The 16140-nt window shown below is 36.8% G+C and overlaps 2 protein-coding genes across 4 annotated transcripts; one reads left to right on the forward strand and one right to left on the reverse strand.

The window, feature by feature from the left end:
* On the forward strand, window positions 881–10748 carry LOC109225632 (kelch domain-containing protein 2-like). Of its 2 annotated transcripts, XR_002067951.1 has the most exons (12): window positions 882–1295; window positions 1552–1701; window positions 2259–2420; window positions 3116–3268; window positions 3384–3536; window positions 4654–4818; window positions 4928–5107; window positions 5624–5810; window positions 5922–6138; window positions 7110–7249; window positions 9999–10119; window positions 10341–10748. XR_002067951.1 is itself a non-coding variant. In XM_019390380.1 (11 exons), exons 1-10 carry the CDS (start codon window positions 1139–1141, stop codon window positions 7233–7235), a joined length of 1650 nt encoding a protein of 549 aa, XP_019245925.1. In that variant the 5' UTR covers window positions 881–1138; the 3' UTR covers window positions 7236–7249; window positions 9927–10006. The 2 variants fall into 2 exon arrangements, 1 of the variants encoding a protein (XP_019245925.1); XM_019390380.1 differs by lacking the exon at window positions 10341–10748 and having other exon boundaries at window positions 881–1295; window positions 9927–10006.
* LOC109225641 (protein SPIRAL1-like 1) lies at window positions 11406–14114 on the reverse strand. Of its 2 annotated transcripts, none has more exons than XM_019390390.1 (3): window positions 14009–14114; window positions 12443–12730; window positions 11406–11729 (listed from the first exon to the last, which is right to left on the reverse strand). In XM_019390390.1, the coding sequence occupies exons 2-3, from the start codon at window positions 12701–12703 to the stop codon at window positions 11649–11651; spliced, it is 342 nt and encodes a 113-aa protein (XP_019245935.1). In that variant the 5' UTR covers window positions 12704–12730; window positions 14009–14114; the 3' UTR covers window positions 11406–11648. The 2 variants fall into 2 exon arrangements, with proteins under 2 accessions (XP_019245935.1, XP_019245942.1); XM_019390397.1 differs by lacking the exon at window positions 14009–14114 and adding an exon at window positions 13752–13948.

Raw genomic sequence — 16140 nt, forward strand, 5'->3', positions numbered from 1 at the left:
GACAATGACAAAGTAATTAATTGAAATAGATACCATCTACGCTTATAATCTAGTGTATCTACTCAGTAGGTACAATCCTCATAATGCAATAAAACTAAAAATTCTTGTGGTTGAAGTAGCTGAATAGATTAATTAGACTATTTAGAGTAACTTAACCATTTTTTATCATTATTCAATCGAATGCCGTTTAAGCTATATCGGCGATTGTTAAGCTCACTTCACTTTGATATTAAAATTTAGTGATTAAAAACAAAATATTTCATTGTTTTCGGACATAAAATAATATTTTAATAGTTTTACTTCTTAGAAATTGACCAAATCCACTCATATGACATGCCATATAATAATGTAATTTGTTTTAAACTTGAGTTAAGTTGTCATTATGACCATTACTTATCATAACTTGAATTAAGTAAATTTTCATTATTGCTTTATATATGTTTTAACTCGATTAAACTTATAGCTTGCTTGGCCAAGCTTTTCCAAGCTGAAAAGTACAAAAAAAGTACTATCTTTTTTCAAAGTTGAAGTGTTGGCCAAGCTTTTTATAAAAAAAGAATATTTTAGAAGCAAAAGCTGTTTTGGAAAAGTAGAAAAAGTAGCTTCTTCCAAGAAACACTTTTTAAAAGTTTGGCTAAATACTAATTACTGATTCAAAGTATTTTTTAAATTAATTTGCCAAAATACTTTTGAAAATAATACTTTTTTGAAAAAGCACTTATCAAAGTAAGTTGACTTGTAAAACTGCTTTTTAGCACCCCTAGACTATGGTTCTCAACTTCTCATCGTAGTATTTGTAATTTGATTCGGGCGCTTTTTGGGTCCCATGGATAACTTATCTTTATTTGCATCAATAGTCCCCAATGTTTGTGAAATAGTACAGTTTCCACTCCCTGTTGTACAGACTCTGGAGACTGTGACACTTGTTAATGGCCGTTTCTCACTCGCCTGTCGCTGCATGTTATTAATCTCAGTCATGAAATCGCCAGAAACCCATTTAACCTTAATCAAAAGTTAGCATAATATCACTCTCCTTCTTTGTTGCACATTTTATTTATTTTCTAATAGAAAACCTAGGCTTTTGGCTTTTGATTAGATTATTGCGGTGCTTTTGGTTTGAGTAGAGTTGTTATTAAGCATGAGATGGGAAAGAGTGGGTGTACATGGAGGTGGTGGGCCTGGGAAAAGGTGGGGCCACACCTGTAACTCTGTCTTCGGAGGTAAGCTTCTCTACGTCTTCGGTGGCTATGGCAAAGACAACAGACATTCCAATAAAGTTCACGTCTTTGACACTGGTACGTTCTTTTTCTTTCCTTTTTTCCAAGCAAAATTGCTCCTTTTCTTGTTTCTGGCTTTTCCTTTCCTGAAATTGTTTTGTCAATTCATGTTTTCTTGTGGCTTTTTTCAGTATGCTTGTTTAGGGTTTTCTTATATTAGTTTTTTTCTGAAGACTTAGGGCCAGGACTGATTTGGGCTTTAAAGTTTTGTTACATAAGGAATTGGGGAGAGGTTTTGATAAATCTATCCTTACATTGTTCTGCTATTTTGCAGTTAATCGAATGTGGAGTGAGCCAGTGATGAAGGGAGCATTGCCCACACCTAGGGACAGCCACAGTTGTACAAACATTGGAGATAATCTGTTTGTGTTTGGGGGCACAAATGGGAGAGAGCCTCTTAACGATTTGCATATTTTGGACACTTGTTAGTGCATTTTGATCTTAAGACCATTTTCTTATTGCTTAATCTTTTAATAGTTGCCTCTGTTGTCTGTGTAATGTTAAATTAAATTTGCTTTCTAGATCTTCTGATTAGAATATCTCTAGTCTAATGGTATGAGGATAAACCCTTAAGTTATTACATTTTGTGTTGTTCTACTAAGGAAGTTGTGTTACATTCTGTTCTATGAGACTAGAAAATCACCATTAATACCTCGGTCTAGTGGAAGATAATTCTTTCTTTCATTGATTTGTGGCTATTTACAAGATTTAGGCTGGTCTCTCCTATCAGAAACCAGTAAAGCTTCAAGATAATCTGTTATTTTCTTTATCTTACCTTATCAGAAAGAAAAAAGATACTCCAACTTGTTATTCCCAAAAGTGCAATGTTTTCCAGAGAGACGATATCATGAGATAAAACATGTTCTGTTCTTCCATTTGCTTGAATGTTGAAAGTTGGCAGATATAAGGAATTCTATCTGTTGTTCCAAATGATTTACACTCACTACTACCTAATAATTTGCTGAATCTACTTGCTTTTAGCTTCAAATACATGGATATCACCAAGTCTAAGAGGCGATTGCCCTAATCCAAGGGAAGGCCACAGTGCAGCACTTATTGGAAAACGGCTTTTCATATTTGGTGGATGCGGCAAATACGATGACACTGAAATATACTATGATGATGTTTACGTATTAAATACAGGTGTTCCTCTCTCTCTCTCTCTCTCTCTCTCTCTCTATATATATATATATATATATATATATATATATATATATATATATATATATATATATATATATATATATATTGTTTGTTATTAAGGTGGCTAATGGTAGACTGCACTTAGCCAGTACGGTTGGGTGCAAGTATGGAGAATTTTGCATTGTGACTTGCGCGTAACCATGTGAAATTCTGAAGAACTTCAAAAACCATCGAACTACTGATAGAAAGACGAGGGCAGTGGGAGGGTAGTGATACAAACTTTAAATTGGTAGTTATGGAAGAGGAAAGTGAAGAAACACAGGAGCATCAGCCAGTCCTTTCTGTCTCAAAGTTTTTGTTCTCTTAGGAATTGAACCCTAAGCATTGTAACTCCTCGGAAAAGAAACTTCCCCTGCCTTGTAGTTTATAATTTGAGAGAAAGTTAGATGATCTCTTCAAAGGTGAACTCAAGTTGTTCTTATCCTATTGTTCATATGCATTTTGTATTCTACTGCTACTTAAATCACTAAAGGCTTGCACAGTTATTAGGAATCCAGTTTTTAGATCTCATACAGCTCTTGGTTTTCTTTTCTATGAAGTTTATGTATATATAAATAATAAGGGGGGGTGGGGAACTAATGATCCTGGTGGTGGTTATTTCATATACTTTTTTTAATGCTCTTCTTATTTGGCAGAGACATTTGTTTGGAAATGCATTGTGCCATCAGGCACTCCGCCATGTAAGCGTGAGAGCCATTCCTGTTCGTCTTGGAATAATAAGATCATTATCATAGGTGGTGAAGACACATCTAGCTTTTATTTGTCAGATGTTCATATACTTGACACAGGTATTTACGAAACTCACTCTTGAAGTGAAATATAGAAAAGGTTACACTTGTATCACAATTCTGTTTCTAGTACTAAGTCTGTATTTATGACTATTTTGGCATCCTGTTTTCACAGATACTCTGGTTTGGTGCAAGTTGAATACTACGGGCCAGAATTTGCCGCCGCGAGCTGGGCATACAACCATTGCATTTGGGAAGAACTTGTTTGTCTTCGGGGGTTTCGCTAATGACCAGAGCCTATTTAATGATGTTTACGTGCTTGATGTTGGTATGTTATCTATTGAATCATATAGCTTTCAAGCTCTTTTCCTACAAAACGAAAACCAAACAATTGACACCAAATCGTATGATGACGTCAGCTATTCCATCAAGCCTCTTGTCCCTGATCCTCTTATAGGAGAGAAGCTTAAAAAAATTAATTAACAAAAAAGCATAAGGACAGTGAAGAGGGTAGGAGGAAGAAGAAATCATGTAAAGTATGGAAGATCACACCAAGCCCATGACTCTTCCTGAAAGTAGGAATGGACTGCAGTGACCATATTTGAGATGGATCTGAGCTGATGATAATGGAAGAGATGGAGCCAGGGGGTTAAATTTGTTTGTATATATGTGTCTCTTCTCTTTGTGGTGTTGGGGGAGGGTGGGATGTGGGGGAGGAACCCGACTTTCATGTTGGCTAATGAGAATAGAGTGGTTCAAAATGATTGGAATATTGGTCATGCTTTATCACTTTTTGTAGTTGGAATGCTGTCTCTCTTTTCTATTCTTTGCTCTTCTTCAATCAGCATTTATTATTTCCCTCCCCCGTCTCACAAATTTGTCTTTGTGGTTCTTCAAGTGCATTATCTTTCTGTTTAAATGAAGGGGCTTATGTGCCCCATGTTTTCTTTCCTTAATTACCAAGCGCATTATTGTCCACCACTCCAAGACTCCTCTTTTTTTTGTGATAATACTTGATACGGGATAGAGCATTTGAGTAGGAGGAAGTGCAGTTACTTTCTTCTAAACCAAACATCTAGGCAAATTTTGGTCTAAATGCTCTCTGTGCCTGTCCTTGGGTGGTCCCCAACATCAACGGGGTACCTCAGAACAGTTAATAAGAAATTAATTATTCTGAGATCATATTATTTTGACATTGTTTTAAAATCTTCAGAAATGATGCTTGGTGGATCTTAGTTGGCATTCATCATTGAGAATCAGAAAAGATATTTTAGAACTATATTCAGGAAATCTGTGCTGCTGTTAACTTCTAAATGATAATTTCTCCGACTTATTGTGCTGTTTGTCATGATTGGTGTGTATTAAAAGAGATATATGATATTCAATTGATCGCTATCTGAAGCTGGATGTCTGTGTACTGTTCTATGTTCGAAATGTCCCTGCAGCTTCAGGTACGTGGACTGAGGTCATGCCCACTGGTGAGGGCCCATCTGCCAGATTCTCAGTAGCTGGGGATTGCTTAGATCCACACTTGGGAGGTGCTCTTGTGTTCATAGGTGGTTGTGATAATAACCTTCAACCCTTGGAGGACATGTATTATCTATATACAGGTCTATCTTTGAATCCACCAACAACCGCACATTGCTTTCCGTACAATATTGATTTAGAACTTTCCCTTTGAGAAATATTTGAGTCTATGTTGTATATTCATATCACCAGGCCTTGTTAGAGAGGCTGAACGAGACGAAAGAAGGATAGAGAAGTTGTCTTTGAGGAAGCAGTTGAAGTTAAAATGCCAGGAGCAACAAGCTTTAGCTTCTCCCTATGATAATGCTCTTGTTGGATTTGAGAATAACGCTTATGTCCATCACCAACTGCCTTTGAATTATACACAGCCAAGTGAGAAACTTTTTTGTATCTTCTTGATTTTATTTTGTAGTTTCCCAACCTTGTACTTCCTCAGTATTTTCTTACTGAAGCTGCTCCTTGTTAATGCATTTGTGAGTTACTTTTGTCTTTTCAATGCGATTGCTTAAATTGTTATCATGACAATATGTTAGGTAAGAGGAGACCTTAAAGACAAGAATAACTGAAGAGAGGAACAATTGGATGATAATCCATCTAAGCAAGCCTCCATGATGATCCAACAGCTATATATAACAAAAAGATTTGTTGTTGTTTCTTTGCTATAAGCTATGGGCAAAGTTTTATGTAATTATGTGAGTGGATACTAAACATGTGCACTTCTCTATGAATATTTTTTTTCCCAGGAAAAATAAAGTGTGCTAGCATGTCATATGTTATCTGATATATAGTACTTTTTGGTATAGACCCTGTAGTGATACATTGTGTAGTGCATTTAATGTTGAAGCAGCGAAGCAGTCGTGTCATTGGTTTTGACTGATATTGTGGCAGGTCGACAGAACATTTATTTGAACGAATACCAGACTCCTCTGGGGAAGAAGACTTTTCAAGCCAAGGTCACAAAGAGTTTTCCAGATGGGTATACCATTGAAACTGTTATAGATGGAAAACCGCTTCGTGGAGTGCTATTTTCCAACAAACCGAGACCTGAACAGACTCCCTGCAATGATTCTATCAGGTGCATGATCTTCTGAATTCTACATTTGATAGATTAGAGTAGCAGAATTTCAGTATTTATCAATTCTTCTGTTCACTTGTTGCCTTTTGGACGATGTTATCATATTTCCAGAATTAGGAATACAGGAAGTGGTGAAACTGGTAATGAGAAGCCGAACAACGACCATAATTCTGATAGAGAAATTACAAGACCTACAGAAACTAATGTAAACAACTTCCAGCAAGCAGATGTCTCTGGCGGGAAATCTATCAGAAATGAGGCCCCGGTTAGAGATGTTACAGCTGAGATGAAGAGTCCATCCCCCTCTAATGCTTCACCAGCCCAAGAGGTTATACCTTTTTTTGTGTGGAATAAATAGTTTAATCATGCTATACCATCTTAAAGAGAAATTTTGTACTAGTGCCTTTGTGGCTGCACAAGAACATGGAATTTCCTTCTTCGTTAGCTTGTATAGATCATTTTTCTTATTGCACTTGCAGCATTTCATTTATGAAGCTGCGGAATTGGTGTTAGCATTTGAAATGAAACCATGGCCTCATACCGTTGCTTAGAATCTGCAATCACCCATGGTTTATAATCTTCATTCCCTCTTTGGTTTATAATCACAGTCATGAGCGCATGCTACTTACATGTCAACATTCAATCTTCATCCTCTTGACGAACTAACATGAGGAATCATTGGTGACCATTAGACTGTATTGTGAGAATTTATATACAGAGCTTAAGACTAAGCAATAGATTTGGACTGTTTCATGTTTGGTGAATGATATAGGGTTTTTTAGCCAAGCTCTGATATGTTCTTTTCTTGTTAATTTGAGATTTCAATCCACAAATAGCAGTTCTCTTCAGTCACATGCTTAAGTTTGCTTCTAGTCGAGAAATCAGAAGAAGAAGAAGAAGAAAAGGGATTTGCTTCTAGTCAAGAGTTCTCTCTCTCTCTCCTCTCTATGCTGAAATGTGAAACTGAAAAGAAAGCATTTCATTCAATATTTTGAATTTTAAAGTTCTGATTTCTTTCCTAGCCTCCACTTTTCCTTTCCTTTTATAACTGGCCTTTATAAGGACTTGTTCTACACAGGGGTTGGTTTCTGAGTGAATTTCCCGATTAGAATTATAATCCCTACTGGAGCTACATACTTTATACAAAAAAAAATTACGCTGATGCTACATGTCTTCCATTCCTGCTGGTTTCTGATCTTGCATGATTCTGTATGCATACCTCCTTCTTTAGCGAAGTCGAGTTATTTATGTCTGAACTTTTACTTTGAGATCATTTATAATGAAGTGCCTTTATAGCAGATTCATGACGCCTCAAAGTCCTCTGTGGTGCCTGATGTGAATTTGGAAAGTAGTAGAGCGAGTGATCCAGTAGATTGTGGTACTAGGATCTCTAAGGAGAATGCTTCTGCAATAAATGAGTCGTAAATCCTTTACTGAAGGTATGTGCCCCCACACATCTTGTAAGTTTTGTGTGATTTTACATATCAAAGTGCTTTACAATTTTTTGAAGTCATAAAAATACCATCCTAGTCCTGCGACTGTTAATTTCAGACGTCATACGCTAAGACAATATGTTACTGATTTTACTACTATCTTGTCTTGACCAATCGTGATACGTATATGAAATTATTCTTTCGAACCTTAGTTTACTAAAGAAACTCTTGATGGTTAGTTTGAAATATTTAACTTAATCGCAGAAACCCCGGCAATGTTCTTTTTTATTTGAACTTGCCTTTTCGTGAAGATGGCTTCACTCATTTTCTTCAAGTGTTTATGGCCTTTGGTTCTAAATCTGTCTTTAAGGAGATTGAGATTTCCTCCATGTGGGTAGAGGCCCATATTAAAGTTTATTAATTTTACTTCATTAACTTTAGGCAAAATACATATACCCCATGAACTATGGACCAAATCCCTATTACACACTATTTGCCGATGAAAATCATCTTACACACTCGGCCTTTCTAAAGTGTAGCTGCGACATACCACTTTTAACAGCTGGCGAGCACGTGTTTTACACATAAAAGAGGCGAGTGTCTGAATTTTTGGGTCTGAACCATTATCTAAATGCCACATTATCAGTCTTTTTAATTTTTTTGAGTCATTTCTTGTTTTTACTATTTTTAATTATTATATCTCCAAATAGTTGGGTGCCTCTTCCACACAATAATCAGTCGAATTCTAACAGGGAATAATCATAGCAGTAGATTTAATATAGAAACAATAACAGTGAAAAAAACTCCAAACATGAATCCATCATCAAGAGAGAAGAAGCCAATAAACAATAGAATAGAACCGCCGTTACAACGACGGCAATCGCCGGAGCTGTGGTGGTAAGGCAACCGGGAAACAAATGGACGACAACAAAACTATGGGTCGCCGGAGTCTTTAATTTTCCAGCCAATCTTTCAGATGAAACAAAAAGGTGAGAAGAAGAGATACAAAAATAAAGAACGATGTAGAAGCTTTGCTTCCGACCAGATTCGGCAGATCTGGCCAAGATCCGACCATTCTTCGACGAGTTTCCTCCGGATTTGATTTTCTGGCAACGGCAAGGGAGCGATTTTCGCCAGCCGGCCGGCAACTCCGACCGGCGTGGAGTTGTCCGGCGGCTAGCAGTGGTGAGAGAGGTTGGGCGGCTGTTGGGTGTGAAATGAGAGTAAAATGGAGGAATATGGAGGATCCGTGATTTGGTGGAGGGGTTATTTCGGTGGATTTTAATGGAGGAAAACACTTCAATGGGGAAAGATGACTAAAAGTGGGGTTGGGTAGATGAGAGATGTGTTGGGAAGGGGATCCTTTGACTTCGTTTTCATTATTTTTTTAAAAATATATTAATTAGGGTGGAAATTAAGTATTTTATTATTTTTCTTGAGTTATAACACGTGTCATGTCCTTATTGGTGCGTGATATCACACAAACTTTGACAAACCGGTCAAGAAAAAAGTGGTGCGTCTTAGCTACACTTAGGAAAGGTTGAGTGTGTCAGGTGATTTTCGTCGGCAAAAAGTGTGTAACAGGGATTTGGTCTATAGTTAAGGGGGTAACTTAATTTGCCATAACTTTAATTAATCGAAATATATACTTATATATGTGTCGTATTGTACATTTATTAATCGTATCTCAAAACCCCTTATCCGCATTCAGATCCATACCCTCGAATCCAATTTTATGTGATGAAGAATCAGACTTCTAGATCCACACCCGCATCGTTTACCCCCACCCGAACCCAAGCAGTATTGCAGTCAAGCGATAATGCAAAACAAGATTTCTAGATTGAAGGCTGTGCTGCTCCTGCCTTGTGTCTTTCTAATTGTAGAGTTCTTTCAAAAGTTGATGAGCAAATGCAAACGGGATTAAATGAAATATTAGTAAATATCTGTCTTGGATTCTAATTTACTATGTATGATTTTGGACAAACTTGTAAGTTAAATTTAATTCAGCGTCATATCTGTGCTTTTTTTGCCTGTTTGATCTGCAAGCATTTATACCATTTTTGTTTTTGTTCCAAAACCATGTGATGGAACAGAAAAAATTGAGTTTCTGACGTGCTTATTTTGGGTTGGCAATAGAGACATGTTAAATGCCTTATTACTTTTATCGTAACTAAATACTTGAAGCCATCACACAAGTAAATAGGTACTTGGAGTCCTTTGATTAGTGGTTTTCCCCTTTTCTGCTAGTAATAAAATCTTTGCTTTTCATCAATAGATATGTATGAAACTCCTGTCATCTCGTATTAAGAATTGTTAAATTAGCTTTTTCTGATTGATTGTGCTATCTTTAATGTCTGAAAGAATGACTATTTGTATCATTACCTTTTTTGTGCTAGAAAATTTCCCTACATTTTTACTTGCTATCTCGTGTATTGTCTTACCTTGTTTGCTAAGGCATTTAAATCTTAGAAAGCAGAAAAAGGCTGCTATTTTCCGCTATTATAAGTAAAACCATTTGCCAATGGATATTTAGATATAAGATCTTTCTGCTTTCTGCTAGCAACAATTTGGATAATGAAAACTATATCCCTGGTAGCTCTCCTCTTTAGCCCAACTCTTAGGACTAATCAGCTTTGACATCCTTTCACTGATTTATCACTTTGTCTATTTGAACTGTTGGCAGAAACGATATGCTTTACATATATGCATGAATTGCGACAGTGAATTGATTACTATTGCATTTGTGGAGTGGCAGAATCAAACAGCTTGGAGAAAGATTCTCTTGATCAAAGTCAATTCATGGAAATCAATATGAATACAGAAACCAGATATGATCCTCACATCTCACTTTAGGGCATCTCAATGTAGTCCTCTAGGTAATTTTACTACTGAATGTTTAATTTAGAAACATATTACTTCTGAAGAGGTGAAGATAGACACTATTGAATGCCAATGGTAGTTTGTTTTTGGACCTCTAACCTTAGCATATCAGTTATGCTCCTGTAACCATAAGATAGCAGCAGACCTGCTCCTCAACTAATTGGTGATGTATTGTGCTTAGTGCATTAGCTAACTTTTTCTTATTCCTTTTTTGCAGATAAGAATCAACGGAAACCTGATTAGCCTTGCGCAATTTTGTCATCAGATGGTGGTTATTTCCTTGAATTCCCGTTTGTCTATGGCCCCCAGACTCTTTGACATTCTCCCAAAGAATTGTCATCATTTAACCATTTCTTTTTATAACTATCAAACACTGTTTTTCTCTTTTTCCCCTTGTTGGTGTCTCTTTTCAAGGAGGTGGAAGCGAGAGTTGACAGGAGAGGAACTGGGGTGAAAATGATTTAGATCCAAGGACTGCTTTTTTTGTCAATAGCTCGATAGCGACTGTTGTATATATTAGGATATCAACTAGAACTTTTTGTCTTCCCAATATGACAATTACTGATGTTTGAGAATTGGGAATCCTCATATTTTTATGCTTCATATTCATCCCTTCTCTCTTTAAGTTTTTTCTTTTATGTTTAGCATTCCTTTTTTCCCTTTTTATTAGTATTGTGTATGTGTGGGGGTTGGGGGCGTGGCAGTAGGGGCAGGAGAGCGAAGAGCTAACTTAACTACAACCTGCATGGGAATTACACATTTTCATTTTCTTCGGGTTTACGGATCAGGATATGTTTGGGTAAAGATCCAAATCGCAAAGAATCAATATCATCTGATACCACTGCCCTCTCACCAATATTCACTGTGGTGACAGTGATCACCATCTAATCTAATACTAGAAGCTGCAAGAAAACAATTTTACCAATTTCCCAGTCTTATCGCCAAGTTGTCTTTATAACTGTGAAGTGCCAAATCCTCCCTGGTAATCAAATACTGCAGTTTACCATGTTCTACGAAAAGACTTCCTCAAGGACATTATGATTTCATCTAATGACAAGAACTAATTCATGCCAAGGCTGATTATAGATAGCATTTGAGTGTACGAATTTTTGCACTGAGAAATTTTCATTAATTGAAAATGGTTTCAGTAGTAATTATAATGCCATTCAATGAATCATCACTCTGAATACTCAGTTGTAGATATCATAATGTCGCTAATACATCTATAAAATGAAAAGAGCAATTGTTTCAGTATCTTGCATGTTCATAATCATTTTGGAGATGGATGCAAAAAGTTGAGATTTTTTATATCATTGCATAAAACAACAGTAGCACGAACTAAAACTTGATTTCTGTAAGCATGCATCGAGTGAATCCCAACAGTGAGTAGGAAAGGATTATCATATTACAATTGGATCATCCGAATGCCGACACTGTTTTCCCATACACAAAATAAACCAACATACAGTAACAGCAGTCTCATCATTTTTTAAGAACACACAGTTTCATCTTTGGACAGAAGGAACTAGTTCTTGCCATCGCCAAACAAGTAACCTAGGGAAGATCCACCACCTGGGGCGGCATGCACTTTGGTAGATGGGCGATCCTGGAAAGAGACACAAGATTCAAACATTTAGTAATTGACAAGCTAACATAACCCTGTAAACTAGACAATAAAAAGGGAATATGACGCGACGGAATTAGCAATGCAAAAAGCTTATGCTACTGAGCTAGATGAAAATCGAAACAAAATCTTCAGAAGAGGATGGTTCCGTTCTCAAATTCCCCTCCTGAAGTGCTCTACAACTTGGGCAGCAGCAATTGACAGAAGGCGGCAATTGACAGAAGGGTGATATGACAGGATCAAGAACGCAAGAAGCAAGTAATACTGAACTAAATAGCAAATGATAAAGAACTTCCTTCAGAAAGAGAAAAAACAAAGATGCTTTATCCTCAATTGCCCTCCTGAAAATGGTAAAAGAAAATAAAGGAACATATCATGTTAATGGCTTCAATTGACCTACTTGGAAAGCAGAAGTGTGCTTCTACTTAAGCAGCAAGAACTGAAGGGGTGACGGAGTTAAGCATGTAAGAAGCATATAGTACTATACTGAGTAGAGAATGGAAAAGAATTTTCATCATAAAAGAACTGCTTCCATGTCAAACTCACCTTCTGAAAGCTGTCAATTTAAAAACTAATTTATTTGATCAAAGCCATGAGGTGAATCATAAAAAAAGAAACCAATAAGTAGGAGGGGATAAGTAATCTGCAAGGAAATGCTAAAACCGGCTTTGAAAGAAAAATGATATGGATCATACAGTGAGGAAATTCCCAGTGTTTTGTCCATCTGCGCGGAAATAGTTATTGGTGTTGCTCCCCTGGATGCCAGCAGGAATCTGCTTATTAGCATTTGCAGCTGGTGCAGCTGCAGTAGCTTTCTGTGGATCACTTGTAGTAGTAGCTCCCTGATTCTGTGGAGCTTCTACCTTGGTGACAGTAGGTTTTGGAGCCTCACCGTCTCCAAAAAGGTAACCCAGGGAACTCTGTCCTCCACCGCTACTGACTCCACGACGACCCATGATCTCTCAACTTTTAAATGCTAGGTTCTGCTCAAAGCAGCAGACATTGTAAACAAAACTTCTGAAGTACAAATAAGCTCTTTGACCCACCCCCGTGTTTGTACCTCATAAAAGATGAACCATAATATGAGTGTATGTGTGTGTGGCATGTAAACTAAATTAACAGAATCACATATGGGGCTTTAGTATATAACTTCTCTTCTCAAAGAACCATCCTATAAGAAACTAAGCAATTCAATTAAGAAATCACAAAGACAATCCAAAACTTGGTAACATATGACTACAATTAAGGATATCATCAAGACTAGTACAGCATAAATATTGTGAGTATAGACAGAAGTTTGTCCTATTAGTAGATGCATGATAATGAAATAGCTGCGGACGTAGAACTCATATCTATCTGAATCTATGAACTTAAAATTGTAGCTTTTGTATCCATTAGGACCAATTACATGTTACACAATTATCTGGCCGGGTTTAACATTATCATTGACTCGTCCATATACCGAAACCAGATAACATCCCTCAATTAGGAAGCAACCTTCCAACCAATGAAATCAAGCGGTACACCAAAAATTTTGGACATAAACACAAATCTCCACAACATTACAGCATCGCAGATTGCAAAAACAACATCAGATTATGGGAAATGCAAGTTTAGTCATTGTTAAATCATCCAGAACCATAAAAACATCACACTGTGATGCTACTAATAATGTCAGGTATGTCAAATATTTGATTTATTCTATCAAACATCACACCTAGGCTGCCTACATTACACCCCCTAGGGGTGCGGCCCTTACCATGACCCTGCGTGAACGTGGGATGCTTTGTGCACCAAGCTGCCCTTTTTTCTTTTTTCTTTTTTTTAATTTATCAGTTTCTTCTATTGATTCCCTTAAATTAGTTTTTTGAATTTCATCTGAACGAAACCCTGAGAGTGACATGAAAAGTCAGCCAGCAATGCACATTGAACACGTATATAGATTCATGATAATTAATAGTTAATGCATTTTAAACTAACAATAGCGCGAAATAAAAATCCAACCTCCTCACGAGCTCCATGGATGAAAATCAATCGACAAGTAATCATAATTCATAAATCGCTAAAAATTCAACCTCGTCATCGCAGCAGCATTCTAAACTCAGATCCGAAACCGCGAAATTTTTATTAAAAAAACGATGCTAAACCAAAACGCGGCCAATCCAGATGAAGACGATCGACAAAAAAAATGAGACTCAACTTTTTTTACAATAAAATAAAAATGAGATTCAAACGGAGAAGCAAAAAGAGAGAGCAGGCACCTGAGTAGTAGGGATCAGATCTGTGTAGAGAAGAAACGGAGAAACTGCCTTGAAAAAGCAGTAGGGCATTTTATAGGTACGACTAAAGTCTATAGTGAGTGGGTTGCATGGCTGGACTGGACTGTTGTGCAAATAATAACGGAATAATGGGAGGTCGGTTTTGTAAATATTTTAATTTTCTTTTTGACCCCTGTCTTTTTAGCTTTGTCTAGTTCACGTGATTACTCTTTCCAGATTAAAAAAAAGCACAGATAAAGTCATTGCCTCATTGTTGACTGTCGAACCCGTAAACAATTTGAAATGGTTAAAATATCATGGTATAATCAGTTTTCACACTGGTCAATAAAAAATAGTCAGTGTTTATCAAATCAATGAAAAATAGCCACTATTTTGCTGCAACAGGGACCGGTCCAGTATAATATACGGGAGTTCTGGTGCATTTGTGTACGAACTCCAGCATATTATGCTGGACCGGTATACTTTGCTAACTCCTGTAAAATTTGCGGGAGACTGGAGCACCAGTGCTCCAAACTCCAGTATATTATACTGGACAATTATACTTGCTGGAACTCCCGTAAAATTTGCGGGAGTTCCAGCATAATTATGCTTGAACTCCCGTAAAATTTGCGGGAGTTCCAGCATAGTATCCTGGAACTCCGTAAAATTTACGGAGTTCAAGCATACTTATGCTGGAACTCCCGTAAAATTTGCGGGCGTATTTTTCCGGATTTTGAACAGTGTTTTCGCTCAGATTTAAAGTGGCTAAATTTCGATGACTTTTGAAACTTGGCTATTTTTCAACGACCAGTGGTAAATCTGGCTATTTTTGAATTTCTCCCTTTGAAATGAGACAAATGTTATCTTCTGCCTCGGTTTTCGGGGGATTACACAAACAGCCACTTTTAGTATTGTTATTTAGGGATTAGTCAGTACTCATTCCGGTCTACAATAAATTACTATTTTGTTTTTGATACACCCCTTAATAAAATTCAAACTCCTAGAAAACAAATAAGTATTTTGACTAAATTACCTTTAATTAAATTTGCATATTGTTAACTTGACACTGGCCAAAAAATTACTTATTATGGACAGAGGAAGCAATTATTTTATCCTGAAAATTTGAACCAAAAAATCTGAATTTCAGGACAATTCAGGCTGTTTATGTCCCGAAAAATTAAACGTAAAAATCGAAATTCAGAATGTATTGGCTAATTTCTAAATAACAATCCTTTAGAGTGGCTACCTGGTGTAATTTCTATCGTTTTTAGTCTGAAAAAGACATTTTTCTAAAAACAAAGCAGACCCAATAGCATCATTTAAGGGGCATTTGCATCTATACTCGCTTTTTGTGCCATATTTTAACCTGTGCCCGCTTTGCAAAAAAAAATGTAAGCGTACTCGCTTTTTCACATAACTTCAGCACACGGGGCTGAAGTAGCAAAGGCAATTACACAAAACTTCAGCATTTTAGTAGCGGGGCCTGAAGTTCAGCTCTAGAGCTGAAGTTTTTTTTTTAACTCGCAAACTTCAGCTCTAGAGCTGAAGTTTGCCAGTTATAAAATAAAAACTTCAGCTCTAGAGCTGAAGTTTTATTTTATAAGTTTTTGTTTAGTAACCGGGAAACTTCAGCTCTAGAGCTGAAGTTTGCCAGTTATAAAATAAAAACTTCAGCTTTAGAGCTGAAGTTTTTGTTTAGTAACCCGGAAACTTCAGCTCTAGGGCTGAAGTTTTCAAGTTATAAAATAAAAACTTCAGCTTTAGAGCTGAAGTTTTCCAGTTAAAAAATAAAAACTTCAGCTCTAGAGCTGAAGTTTTTGTTTAGTAACCCGAAAACTTCAGCTCTTTAGTAACCCGAAAATTTTCAGCTCTAGAGCTGAAGTTTGCTAGTTATAAAATAAAAACTTCAGCTCTAGAGCTGAAGTTTTTGTTTAGTAACCCGAAAACTTCAGGTCTAGAGCTGAAGTTTTCTAGTTATAAAGGGAAGCTGAAGTTTTTTAAAAAGTGGGTACGGATGCAAACAAAAAGACAAAGCGGCTACAGGTTAAAATGGGACTTTACTCATTTAAGCCCATAAGAACCCAAAACATCTGAGCCCAGCTTTCTCTCGCTCTCGCTCTCTCGCTCCCCCCCCC

Source organism: Nicotiana attenuata, chromosome 1 (genome assembly GCF_001879085.1).
Source record: "Nicotiana attenuata strain UT chromosome 1, NIATTr2, whole genome shotgun sequence".
NCBI classification, from domain to species: Eukaryota; Viridiplantae; Streptophyta; class Magnoliopsida; order Solanales; family Solanaceae; genus Nicotiana; species Nicotiana attenuata.